General features: G+C 43.4%; 1 protein-coding gene across 4 annotated transcripts in view; it reads right to left on the reverse strand.

Moving 5' to 3' along the window:
• Positions 1–382: 382 nt before the first annotated feature.
• Positions 383–14,119, reverse strand: part of LOC147627761 (protein ENHANCED DOWNY MILDEW 2-like) — a 59,770-nt gene continuing 46,033 nt past the window's right edge. For all 4 annotated transcript variants that reach the window (XM_086814722.1, XM_086814719.1, XM_086814721.1 and 1 more), the window contains 2 exons: positions 2,977–3,040; positions 383–2,866 (listed from right to left, as the gene is read on the reverse strand). In XM_086814722.1, coding sequence (XP_086670848.1) covers positions 749–2,866; positions 2,977–3,040 — 2,182 coding nt within the window. In that variant the 3' untranslated portion in view covers positions 383–748. The remainder of the gene's footprint in view (positions 2,867–2,976; positions 3,041–14,119) is intronic.

Genomic DNA, 14,119 nt, shown 5'->3' on the forward strand with positions numbered 1-14,119 from the left:
ATAGAACAAAATTCTACGCTGCATTTTACCAAGCATATTAGCAGGTGGTTGCTATGCAGATCAGATTGTGCAGCACAGTAGCCACTGGCTGAAGGCCCATCTTGACCACCCTGAAGTTGTGAAGCAACAGTAGACACCGGCTGATCACTGTCAACTTGTGAAGATCTGTGAAGATCAGTAGCCACTGCATGAAACCCCATCTTGTCACCCCTTGATGTCCCATGCTCAATGCCTAAAACTAGCGTCGAATGGATGGCTGTAATTGCAACACAAAAGCTAGATGGCCTAATCTAAGATCATGAAAGGGGAAGACTTGAATCCACCAAACATTAAAAAGCTTTTTAAATTCACACCAAACAGTTCTCTTGTTGACTTCAGGTTATAGCTCAAAATTTCCCATTTAGTTATATCTAATTCCAACAACATGCACATAGCTCTATTTGCTGCCCACAACAGTGTATCACTGAGAAAACCAGCTACCTTTTACAGTTGATAACGTTTTAGTCCGCAATCACCAAAACCCACCACAAATTTTCAGCTCACCTGCGGGATATAGAATATATCTAATTTCATCACTTCAATGAGCAACTTGTAATGTAAAAGAATCAGATACTAAACCAAGAATTTCAAGGAAGTCTGATTTCACATACTGACCCATGCATGATGGAAACATGTCACCTGCACAAGACCTTAACTTAACAATATCAAGGGCTAGATTCCATTGATTGACTCAATAGAAACACTAACCTCAATCATCAATCCAACCCCCTGAAAACTGTCCATTTGCTTGGCCTGGAAATCTCCCTTGGATGGGAGGATATTGAGGTAAGTTAGTTTGCGCCCGAGCCAGACGATTATCAAACAGACCATGAGAAGAAAGCAATGAAGGATCACTCAAGCGCAAGGAAGCTTGCTGCTGTGGCTGACGGGATCCATAAACTGGAGGATACGCTGCAACTGGATTTGTAGGCACGACAGTTCCTGGCCAATCTCTCCCACCAAATTGTGGTGGAGGTTGGAAGTTTCGTTCTGGCAAAGCAGCCATTCCACCAGCTGTGCTTGCCCCAAAAGAGCCGTCTGTTCTTAATTCCGGCAATCCATATCTATAAGGACCAATGACGGGATCGATGCGAGTGTCACCTCCGTATTTAGTCTCTTGCAGTCCAAGCACACCTCTGGATGGCTCTGTGTGATAAAAATCTGTAGGCCTGCCCTGCCTTGCAAAGGCAGCCTCATCAAAGCGCCCCGCCATTTGCACATCACGACCTTTGTAAGTTTGTGTCCTGGTGGACTCATTAGAATAGTCTCCTATTGAATACACTGCTTCAACGCCGTTTGCACCTCTAACTGAGGCATCATCAAAAATTCTCCTCTGCCCATCGATTCCCTGGACACTATATGCATCCTGCCTCCTAGCACCAAGAGTTTCTCGATCAAAGTAATCCCTATTCAAGGGATTCACTTGTGTTTCAGAGTGCTTCAGATGATATTGTGCAATTTCATCATAATTGGAAACTTTCTTGTGAACCCCAGAATTCATATAGTCTGTGTTTATGTAGTCGCTTGCCCGCTTAGGTGAGCCAGGTCTATGAGATTTGGAATCTTGATACCCTATATCTGTGATTGATCTTCTCATGAGATTATCGTTACTTGCATCTCTGCTTGAGAATCCATGCATTTCTAGGTCCACCACAGAGCTGTGCCGAGATCTCTCCGGTGATGCCTTCCTATGTTCAGCAGGCACAGAGCTGTGCCGAGATCTCTCAGGAGATGCCTTTCTATGTTCTTCGTGCCTGCTGATCCCATGTCTATCATATTTATCTGGTGACTTCCTTCTACCAGGCTCGTATCTGTTGGGTGACTTTCTTCCAGGCTCGTATCTGTTGGGTGACTTTCGTCCACCCAATTCAGCTTCCATGCTAAGTCGATGTCTTTCAGAGGTTTTCTTCCGTTGATGATCATCATATATTGACATGTCAACCTTAGTGCCAGCATCCCGATCATACCTATCATTTGACTTCCTCCCTTGCTTGGTGACATCATGCCTGAATTCTGAACTGTGTCTTGCTCTCTCTGGTGACTCCTGCCGAGAATTGTGTCTTGCGTTCTCAACTTTTCTATTATGGAGGTGGCCCTGTCCTTCAGGAGACTTTCCCTTTGATAATTCCCCTTTCCTGTTCTTCTTAATAAGCTCACTTGCTTGAGAAACCACTTGGTCGTCCTTGAAGGCTTTCGTCAATGGTTCAGCTTGTCTCCCTTCAGGATTCTCCTGCAACAACTGTGTCACAGGGTCATCATTACAAGCAGCCTTCATGGCCACCTTCAACTTTGAGGAGTTTGACATGTTCTTGTTGGTGTGTGTGTCTGGCACACTGGCAATCACATCGTGTGTGTCTGGCACACTGGCAATCACATCTCCAATCCTCGGCTCCACAGGTGCTCTATTAGTCCTGTTCTTGTCCTTCAACTTGGAGGAGTTGGATGTGTCTGCATTGGGGGATGCTTCTTGCGCACCCGCATTCTCGTCCACCATCCTAGGCTCCACCAGTGCTGTAGAGTTCTTGTTCTTGTCCAACCCAGCAGTCTCTTCCACAATACTATGCTCCATGGGAGCTGCATAATTCCTTTTTTTCTCCACACCAGTATCTAACATCAACAGTGGAGAGGAGGGCCGTGGGGGTAGTTTCCAAGGACTGCCAACATAGCGAGAGCTTAAATTAGGTGAGATGTGGCCGTTCTCCAAAGCTACCTGTCTATGTTTGAGCGTCCAGTCAGCTCTGCTCCAAACAAACAAGGGAGGGGCGACAGCATTCCAATCATTCAAAGGGTTCTCGTTCACATCAACTGAACCAGGTAAATAAAATGACTGCAAGCCAAAACAGAGTTAAAACAACTTAGCTTACCTCATAACAATAATAAACAAGCCATCTCAAGAAGGCCACAAAGGTTATGCCAAATGGCAATTTATCAACTAACCTGGCCTTCTAAGAGGTCAGAATCTTCCCATATCAAGTCATATTTATCATGTTTCCGGTCCAGCCTGAGAAATGACAAGGTTGTAATTTCAAAACAAGATTAACCATCTAAAGTGATTGCGTAAGGTAAAGTGCTAAGAGAAACCTCATAAAGGTCAACAAAATCATGCAGATTGAAGTTACAATCATAGTCACCAGAAACGGGAAACGGAAACAGAAACGGCACCCCCCTCGGAAACGGAAAAGGCAAGCGGGAAACGGAAACGGCTAGGAAACGGCACATATACTTGATAAATTAAACTATAGAACCAAAAACTAGTGATTACAAACTCAACAGCGAGACTTTCTCAAATTTGCATAAAGGACACCTCAAGATGAAGTCAATTTCTTGTTGAATTTAGAATAGAAAGCACAATGCAAATACATCAGCCAAGTTTGGAACTCATGAGTAGACTCAAACTTGCGAGAGATGCACATTGTCTGAGCCAAAATGATCATAATCTAGAAAGTCATCGGAGCCGCAATCCCCTGCTTCGCCCAAAGTAGCTATCGGCGTAGGCGGTAAACTGGCATGCTCCTCTGCCTTTGAACCCTTATCATCCTCCTTTGACCAATGCTTCCAAGATTGGGGGTTCTCCTTTCGCTCAAGACGACGCAAATTGGCACTCACAAAAATTAGATCATTGGTCTTTTGAGTGCCAAGCCGGTTTCGCTTCTTTGAAGCGATATGGCTAAATGAGCTCCATAGTTGTTGCTCCAAACAAGACGAACTAACCGCCTGGCTCAGAATCTTGATGGCCAATTGTTGCAACTCTGGAGTGTCTGCCCCATAGTCCTCCCACCAAACACATGGATCAGTGGTGAAGCGATCTACCAAAGCATTGGCTCTTCCAAACCTCCTCTTGCAAGCCCTGTAATCTACCAGTTGATCCTTGATAGTTCTCTACTTTGCAATGTCAGGCTCAAGTCTCTCCAAAATCATATCCCATCCATCTGCCACCTCTGAATCTGTGTATTGATTGCCTGTTTGAAACTAAGGATCAACCATGAACCTTGCTGCATGCATGTTCATCTTGCTCAATGTGCTCCAACTTTTCCACCATCTTGTCCATCCCCTCGTAAATCTTTCCAATGCATGGCTGAAGTGAATCTGTCATCCTCAACAAGTGGATGATCGACTTCCCCAAAGCTATGATGCATCTCACCTGCTCCCACCAAAGAGGGTTCCCAATATTTGACGCACATGCCTTCCCTACAACAATTCCAGACAATGCATGCCTCTCATACTCATCACTCACCATCAACTACCTTAGGGCACTAGAACACTTGTTAAGGGACCCCAACATGAGAAAGTTGTATCCGAAGCGAGTGTCTGAATACTTGCGTAAATCTCTAGATGACTTCTTCTTGAACTCAGCCAGCAAGAAAGTGTGCCTATAAATGAAGGATACAATCTGGGTGGCTTTCTCTATGATGGGAGCAACCCAATCAAACTTCTTGATGTCCTTGAGAAGATTGTTGAGGCAGTGCACCATGCATACAGAAAATGTGATATGAGGAAACCTGTCACACAACAATCTGTCGGTTGCCTTGTTCGCATTCTCTCCATCAGCTACAAAGTAGATCACTTTCTCTTCACCCTCCACTTGTACGGCGGCTGCTGACCACTCTTGGAAGAGTGCTTCTGCACTTTTCCCTGTCTCGGATGCATCATGCGATGAGATAAAGTAAGATTTCCCTCTGGAATAGGCAATGACACCATGAATGGATCTGGACCGAGTGTCACTCCAGCCATCTGCAATAAATGTGATGCCATTCTTGTCCCAAGAGGACCTAACAATCTCTGTTACTGCAACAACATTGCCCTTCTCCTTCACTAGTAAGGTGGTTCTCAATGCCTCTAATGATGGAGGAGTGTAGGTGGATCCATAACAACAAAGGCCCTCACTGTACAGACAAGATATGACTACTAACAGTTAGTTGTAAGAGCTAGATGGCAACTGAGTGTGACACACCTACGAGTGTGCACGGCAAAGCCAAACATCAAATAGCAACTGATGGGCAAGGCCGACAGCGCAGGTGTGACAGATGGCACTGCCACATGGCAATGGTGATTTGGCATTGATGCTATGGCAATGACGACATGGCAATTGGGTACAATTGCCCGACATCATTACTACTGGCCAACTAGGAGCACTGGTGCATACAAATCGTCATATTCATCTACTTTCCTCAATGTTGGACTTCACAATGCGTTTCTCTATAGGCGAAGTGCTTGCCAAGAGTGTCCAATAGGTCACGGGGCTATGTTTTGATGCCTTCATTCTCATCCACATCTTGTACTTGAATATTAGTTGTAGTACTTCTTTCTTGTACATAATACAAAGCAGCAGTTTAGGACTCTTGTGTGTGTTGTATATGTGATTCCGCCACACTCTTCTCTCTCTCTCTCAAAAACCCTAGCACATAGGCACAAGTGTTCTACAAAGAGAAACTTGTGGTCTAGTGCAGAAGTAGATCCTACAATTCAACTAAGGGTTGGAGCTGAGAGAATTACCTCATGATTTGATTTATGACTAACCTTGGTTTTCAGTTGTGTTTACGGAGATTTAGGGAAGGGCTTTACAAATGGTAGGATCCACTACTAGACCACAACAAGCTAGCTCACCTCCCAGCCCACGACCGGCATCCACCAATCTCCCCCGAGCCAAGGCTAGGGCTTCCTCCACAATCCCATAGGCACATGTCTAACTCTGACGTCCCATACCACCGAAGCCTATGGCGTAGTTGTCACTATATAAGTGAGAGCTTGGGTTATTATGAGATAGATGCACCACTCGCAATGTGGCTTGGACCAAGAGAACAGACATGGTCATGCCACGCACACGGTGAGTACGTAGTTGAGTACGTAGTTTGGCATGTCAAAGGCTTACGATCAAATAGCTAACTCGCTATAAAAGGCCATTAAGCTTGTTTTATCAACCCAAGAACCCTAGCCAAGTACCATCTTGGTAATCTCTAATCTCGAGGCCCCCTAACCCCGTTCCCTAATTTGTAGATTATTCTCCAATTACATAACACCATTCCACTAATGGTTAGATTGGGGATCCAATTAGGCTATCCATTATCATATGCATAAGTTTGGATTCATCTTGTATTGTTGTCATATTTGATTATTACCATTCTCCTCAATGTATTCACCGTGGACATATGGATGGGCTAAATGGACATATAGGTTTTTGAGCTAGAGTGTTGTGGGCCCAAGGATCCTAGCTTTGTAATTATGTGTAGAGAGATCATACTTACCTTTACTCACCAAGGACACGTTGCCTATACCCTTGATTTGGTAAGAAGAGTAAACACCACAAGAAACACTTTTGCCACGTGCAACGGGCTCAAAGTTCTTCAATACAGTTCTGCTAGAAGCGATGTGTCTAGTAGCACCACTACAAACGTACCATAATAGGTGTTGTGTCTCTAAAGCACTGAGCCATATCAAGAGATGTATGAAATATGCAAGCATGAGCATGACTAGAACGTAACGTAATCCTACAAGAATCATCGATGACCTCCTCAATGTCCAATCTTGCTCTCTTCAGGCAAAACAAGATTGGCCTCCTAAAGGCTATATAATTTGTATTCGCCTGATTCTCTAAGGTAGTAACCCCACAAGCTCATTGCAAGATTCGAAGCTCTTCTCAATGAAATATTGAAAGGAGTAATAAAAGTGAGATAGGAGGGAGCCAAGGAGTTCAAAGCAATAAGACAACAATTGTCTGTAAGTAACAACCTCATCGATATTTAGGAGTTTCTCTCAAATCCTTGATCTTTGTGAAGCAATCAGTCATAGCATCACCTTCCCTCATTTTCAAACTTAAGAGTTCATTTCTCAAGAACAAAACTCAAGCTACCAACGAGCATGTATCCCGACAGTGCAGGTTTAAAACCAACCACAGCCAAGTTTAAAATCACATTTGGGCGAACAACAAAAGCACATATGGACATTTTTGAACATGGCTAAAGTTCTTGAACATTGAAATATTGACATTCTTGACGGTTACTCAATACCACAACAAAAGTGTAACTACTTAAAGGGAGGGGTTGTAGGATTATACATATGTCGTCTTAACCATGTGAAAAGGGGCTTTACTAGGGAGACTTTTTCCCTCTACACATTATAGAGGTTTTTCTCCTAGACATTTGGTGTGTCCGAACACCTATACTTTCACATTTCGGTTTTGTACTTAGGGTACTCATGGTTGTACACATCGTATCACTTCATTCTAGTATATCCACACTTCCCAGCTCTCTATTGCTCCCTAAACTATGGTCTTGTTGTATTTCTGCTAAACATTAGGGTTTGTCTAAACCCAATAGTGGTATCAGAGCTCCAACTTGATTCGCAACCCAACCACCCGTGCCTCGTACCTGACTATACATCCTCATTCTTCCTCATACATGTATGTGCGCTTGCACAAGTTTGTACCCGATCGTATATCCTCGCATTGTCGTCGCGAACCCATTTGTATATCCTCAGGCGATGCCTATACAATCATCGTACTTGCAATCCCTATTGTTCATACTTGCTTGCATTTGTATCTGCAACACCTGCAAATCTCAAAAATTTGGGGCTTTCTGCAATTACAACACAAATTGGGGCATTCAACCTTCAAGGTAACAAAACTTCTCTCATCAATTGTACTTTCAGCTATCAATCTCTCTCCCTACAAGACTTTTCTGTCATGGACTACTACAAGGCAGTTTGCATTGTGTTGCATTTCCTAAGGAAAAACTTGACAAAAAGCATTTCAAAAATTGTGGTTATTATTGCCCGCGCATTTGCAGTTAGAAATGGCACAAAATACTAGAGATGTATTTGATGTATTGGCACAAGGAGACAAGCTTGACGGGCGTAATTACTCCCTTTGGAGCTTTACGATTAAAAACTTGCTTGTGGCCAAGGGCCTACGGGGTTTTGTGAGAGGGGATAATACCTCTCCTACTAAGCATTGCGCTTGGCACGCATCAAAGAGGTGATGGGCAAGGTGGTCAATAGACCCAATTCCAAACTGCAGCACCTCCTACGCCCTCATAGGAGCAAAGAGGATGGGATGCAAGAGATACACAAGCCATGTCTTTAATTGCTTTGTCAATCAAGAGGCCAATTATACCTCATATCGAGTCTTGCAAGACGTCAAAGCATGCTTGGGATACTTTGGAGGCCATGTATTTGAAAAGACAGCTTGATCGTATGCATATGAATAAGGGGTACAACATGTCAGATCACTTGATGAAGATCCAAGATCTTCGTGAGTAGCCAATGTAATGTATTTGAAAAGACAGCTTGATCGTATGCATATGAATAAGGGGGACAACATGTCAGATCACTTGATGAAGATCCAAGATCTTCGTGAGTAGCTGTTAAACATTGATGAGGTGATTCCAAACACTAACCCACTCGCATTCCAAGAATAGGTAGGGCTTCTGTTGTTGCAGGCAAACAAGGAAGAACACGTCTATGGGTGTGCGTGGCCATTATCAGACGTTTACGACACAGCATCCTGAAGGAAGGAAAGTAGCTTGAATTCTTGATTAGTATTATTGTAGAACACACGATTATCATAGAAGACACCCAGTGAATGACTGATATAACCAAGATTGCACTGAACTACACAAGTTTGGCGCTACCAAAATTCAACTTATGAGATTTTAAGAACAAAGATAAGAAGAAATTGTTGGAGTGCCCGCTTTTGTGGAAAGAGGGTTTGTTGTCAATTTTATTTTGAGGATGACAGATGCATAGTGGCCCAAACAGAGTATGCATGCATGCATCCATAGGACTTCCATGCGTCCCCAAGCGCCGTGAACATTCACAATCAAAATACCAAGCATTGTCCAGGCAGATAAAACATGTCACACGAATAAAACAAAAGCCAAAACACACATGGAAAATGCTATTGGAAAAATTTCCCATCTTCTCATCTGTACACATGTAACTCTTCCGTCATGCACGACGCGAAGACCAGAAAAGAGCGAGAAAAGAGCGAGTGAGCCAATTTTGGGACACTATACCAGTGACTCTAACATCTTGATAGTTTGAAAAGAGAGCACATGATGCTTGTGTGGTTAATACATCTACTCCTACCATGCAAAAGGCGGTGTAACTCGCGACGGCTGCCCAGGGGACTAGGGCCTTTGACACACTTGTTGATACCATCAATGCATATTAAAACATTTAAATATAGCCACAGCCTTAACACGTATCCATCATCACTTTGCATAAAACATAAAAGCGATAAAACATCCACAAATGCTGAAAATGGAGCTTGCACGTGTGACACCGCATAGAGGCCGGAATGGGCCGACCCCCCCCCCTCCCCCTTGGAGTATTTTATTACCCAAGGAGAATAATATCATGTACAAGCTTTGAGGGCCTTACTCTCCCCACGGGAGATGCCGGATTATCCATATACAAATGCCATAACACAGCCCAACACGAGGCAACCAAGCCAGAACATAGGCTGTAGAAATGCAGAGCCAACAACATAATCCATATACCTCCGTGTGGGTACTCATTCTTCCCCAAAAACCACGGGTCTTCATGTAATAGAGCTGGTACAGCAAGTACAACTCTCCATTCAGCCGGTATAGCCGGTACGGTGGCTGGTACAGCCGGAGTCCACCAGACTCCTTTTATACTGGGAAATGTCCAGGCTGGTGACAGGCGGAGATGTGGCATGCCAAGTTTGGGCATGTGAATTCAACAATTTGATGCTCTTGCAAAAGCAACAAATGGTGCATGACATGCCACATGTTGAACTACTTCCCAGACATGCATGTGAGAGATGGATCATAATGCTTTCCCAAATGATGTTTTGGTGGGAGTTGATTGAAAATTACAGCTATGTGGTCCTGTGAAGACAATGTCACTTGGAAAGCATATGTACTTTGTAACATTTATAGATGATTACTCCATATTTGCTTGGGTATACCCTTTGAAAGCAAAAACCGGAGGTTTTTATGTGTATTCAACAGTATGTTGCAAGGGCTGAAAATGAAACAAGTTGAAAACCCTCCGTATAGATCGAGGGGGGAGGGGGGGAGGGGGAATTATTGTAACTTGGTTGAACACAATGCTAATCAATACACTTAAATACACTAAGATTTGATGGACACTTGTTCAAATACAAGAAGTAAATTGCTAAATTGACAACAAGAGACACACAATGAGCTGGAACGGCCCACCCCTCCCTCAAATAAAGTATATTGATCTTGGGAGAATCAAGTACATAGTGTCATGGGCATTTCTGACCAGATTTCCATACCAATGCATATGAATACAGTATTGCAAACAAGTGGTTGTCGATGTAGACTTGCAACCCACACTACCTTCTCAAGTGTCCATGTTCCCTACCATCTGCTCTCTATTGTTCCACCAACACATGGTAGCAACAATCTGCAAGAGAGCACGTAGGACAAGAGAACACTACACAGGGTATGTGATCTTGTAATCTGGTTCCTCTCTCCTACTACTTGCTCCCATATTTAAGAATAAAAGCTTACCAATAGCAAGTAGAGTCGATGACAGCAGAAGTCTTTGCGATGGAAGTCCTTGGAGTGTTAAGATCTTTGATTTGTCGCCTTTCTTCGCGACAAAAGTCTTCAAGAGGATAAAGGGAGCCTTGGGAAAGCTTCCCCTATGGTTCAACTTGAGAAAGGAGAGCTGAAATTAGGGTTTTCAGCAAAAAGACCAAAAATTACAGCAATAAAGAGAGCTGTTTTGCTGAATTTCAGTCATTGGAAGTGTGTAGGAGAGTGATTAGCATCCGGAAACACTCTAGGAAGCTTGAAAATCACCTTAGCAAGCTTGGAAATGGAGTTGGGAAGGTACATGTGCAGAAAATGCAGCCCAACAGCCCTCGTGGAGGAGGCGCCAAACTCTAGAGAGAGGAAGAGGAGTGAGGTGGTGAGGTGTCCAGTGTAGGTGGCAGGCAGGTGCTTTGTGGAGCAAGCTAGAGTGGACACATGGCTGGTTACTCCCTTTGTACAAAGGGGATAAGGTCTGGGCGGTGGACATTCGGTTATGTCCACCTCAGGACATCAGTGTGTGTGAACACCGAGCTGGTCATAATTTATAAGTGAGTTTTGGTCGCCCAAAACTTAATGAAGTGTGTACACACTCACTTATAAATTAGTGCTAACTCCTAAGGCCAAGTTTATGACCAATACTTACCACCTGTCACATGCCACATAACCATGTCAGCAGACAGTTTCACACGCACGGTTCACGGGCGGGCGTCCCCTTACCCGGAACTACACATTGGTCAAGCAAGCATGAAAACAGCATGCAATTTCAACTGCAAGCAAGCACATAAAGATGCTATGCAATGCAGCATTGGTATGGACAATCACCGTTCATGTGACTATACCAAAATAGACGTGCTCCAGGCAAGTACACGAGGTACCAGACCCAATGGAACACCAATCCACCAAGCATTTCCAGGCATGTACACGGAGGCACAAGTCCCAACGGAAAGCCAAGTCTACAGTATCACATGAGTGGCATCAATCCCCAACATAAACAACTGCCATGGACACCAATCCAATGTACATACATGATAAGAAAGCACGGGTGGACCAATTGGGTGGCCAAATGATGACAATTATACGTCTAACGCTTTCAAAGCATACTTGGCTGAAAAAGGCATTAAGCACCAGTGTACATACACACAACAACACAATGGTGTTGCAGAAAGGAAGAATATGTCCTTGACGGCGATGGCCAAATGTATGGTCTAGGACAATGTTTTGACTCATAAATTTCAGATGGAGGCGCCTAACAGGTGCCCCGAGGCAATTGAGAGAGCGGTTGTTGACTGCTCTACACGGGTTGGTGACCAAGGGTTTGCTTTTCTATTCTGTATTACATTGATTTGGATAATCTGGTGATGCAGGCAGAGTATGTACTCTCGGGCCACCCACATCTCGTACAAGAGAGTACTCTACTAGTAATAAAGATACCTCAGGGAAGGACTAACCCAACTTCAACCCCTAGAACTGTGTCATGTGCAAGGTTGTCTTTTGTATTTACACAATGTATATGTTCTTGGTATTTGTGACAAATGTATCGAAACATGCTCATGCTATGATCGATGCTGAATGTATATTGTCTATTGGCAAATAGTTTTTGTATTCACGTGCCCAATTGTGACACGTGGCCAAAGGATATGCACAACAAAAGAGCATAGACTATGAGGATGAAGCTTTTGCACCTATGTCAAGGTGGACGAAATTTGCTTGTGGCCATCTTCTATGTGAATGACATGACACTCACTAGGACAAATGACGATAAAATGCAGCATTCAAGATTGATTTGGAGGCCACATTTGACATCTCAGATCTCGGCCTATTGCACTTTTATTTGGGCATACAGTTTATGTAGACAGACAAAGGCATTGTTCTACTACGGTCCAAGTACATAAAGGGGCTGTTGGAAAGGTTTAAATTTCAGGATTGCAAGCCTATTTCTACTCCGGTAGAACCCAGACTTAGGCTAAGCATGTATAATGCAGGAGAGCCTTTTGATAGCACATATTACAGCCAAGTTGTGGGCTACCACATTCTGTATGGGGTGTCTCAATTGAGTAAGTTTATGCACAGCCCAAGATCAAAGCATTGGCAAGTTGTAACGCGAGTGTTTCGGTACTTACAGTGCACCCAAGATCTTGGATTGTTTTATCCCAAGGGAGTGATTGTTATTTACTTGCTTACAATGATTCAGATTGGGCTGGAGATTATGACACCAGGGTGTCCACAAGTGGGAATTGCTTTTTCCTTGGCAGCTCATGTATATCCTGGTTGAGCAAAAAGCAACCAACTGTGGCCACATCATCTTGTAAACCTGAGTACATGGCAGCTTTCACTACTACAGTTGAGTGTGTATGGTTGAGGAGATTGATGGCATATCTTCGTGGGTGTCAGCAAAAACCCACTACCCTTCTCACTAGCAATCAGAGTGCTATGTTGTGGCAAGGAATCCAGTATGTAAGATTCGTTATCACTATGTAAGAGAGATGTTGCACGCAGAGGAGATTAGCTTGATCTATTGTCCTACACATGACAGTATTGCACATCTGTTTATGAAGACATTGACTAAAGAAAAGTTTGAAGCTTTCCGCAAAGCTTTAGGCTTACTCTCCTTTGGAGAGTGATCTGCTACCCTGTATATGTTCACGCTATCACTACATGGCGATTTGTAGGATTATACATATGTGGTAGTGACAGGGGCTTACCAAGGGCACTTTTTCCGCACATCTATACTTTTACATTTCGCCTTGCATTGTATCAATGAAATCATCCACTCTCGGAAGGAGATATCTATTCTTTATAGTTGCTTTTTAAAGAGCATACGTTTTCATTTATTATCATTAAAAGAGGAAACCAAATTCTCATGTATGCATTTAGTAAATAATGTATGCTTTTAGTAAGTGTCCAAAAATAACACTATCCCTTGGTTTTTCTAGGTGCCCTATTTTTTTGCTCTACATCCATATATGTGTGCACCTACAAGCCTAACACGCCCCAATTGTACGGATATACACGATCTATTGTTTTCACAGTGCCACGTGGTTGTACAACTTGCTACAAAAGCTATACAGATTGTTGCGCTTGTACGACCGCCAGCTATAAGCCTTTCTCCAACCACCTACATTTGTACGACCAAACTGTTGTACAACAGAAACTCTCTGACCAACGCTTGCACAATCCTTGCATGAGAAGCACCACCTAGCTACGCCCCACACATTCGTACATGCACATGCAAAAAGCATCTATATACTTAATCTCTTCTCCTACGAACCCTCTAATCTCATACATACAACCCATCAATGCGCCTACCTCATCTAGAGCATGCATCAACTCAAAAACAATAGAATATCTATTTCATGCGTAAACCCAAGAAAAAACGGATCAAAAACCTTACAGAAATCTTGCTCCATGCTTCAGCTTATGCCTCTCATTGGTTTAGGGTTGCTTTGATAGCAAGTGTCAAAGGGCCAACCCTATGCAAGATCCCCTAAACATCAAACATAAGCAACTTTGATTCAAATTAGGTTCTACAAGATCGCGCTCACAACCGAGCCATA

The sequence above is a fragment of the Cibotium barometz genome, chromosome 20, assembly GCF_041138505.1.
Source record: "Cibotium barometz isolate CiBa-2024 chromosome 20, ASM4113850v1, whole genome shotgun sequence".
NCBI lineage: Eukaryota > Viridiplantae > Streptophyta > Polypodiopsida > Cyatheales > Cibotiaceae > Cibotium > Cibotium barometz.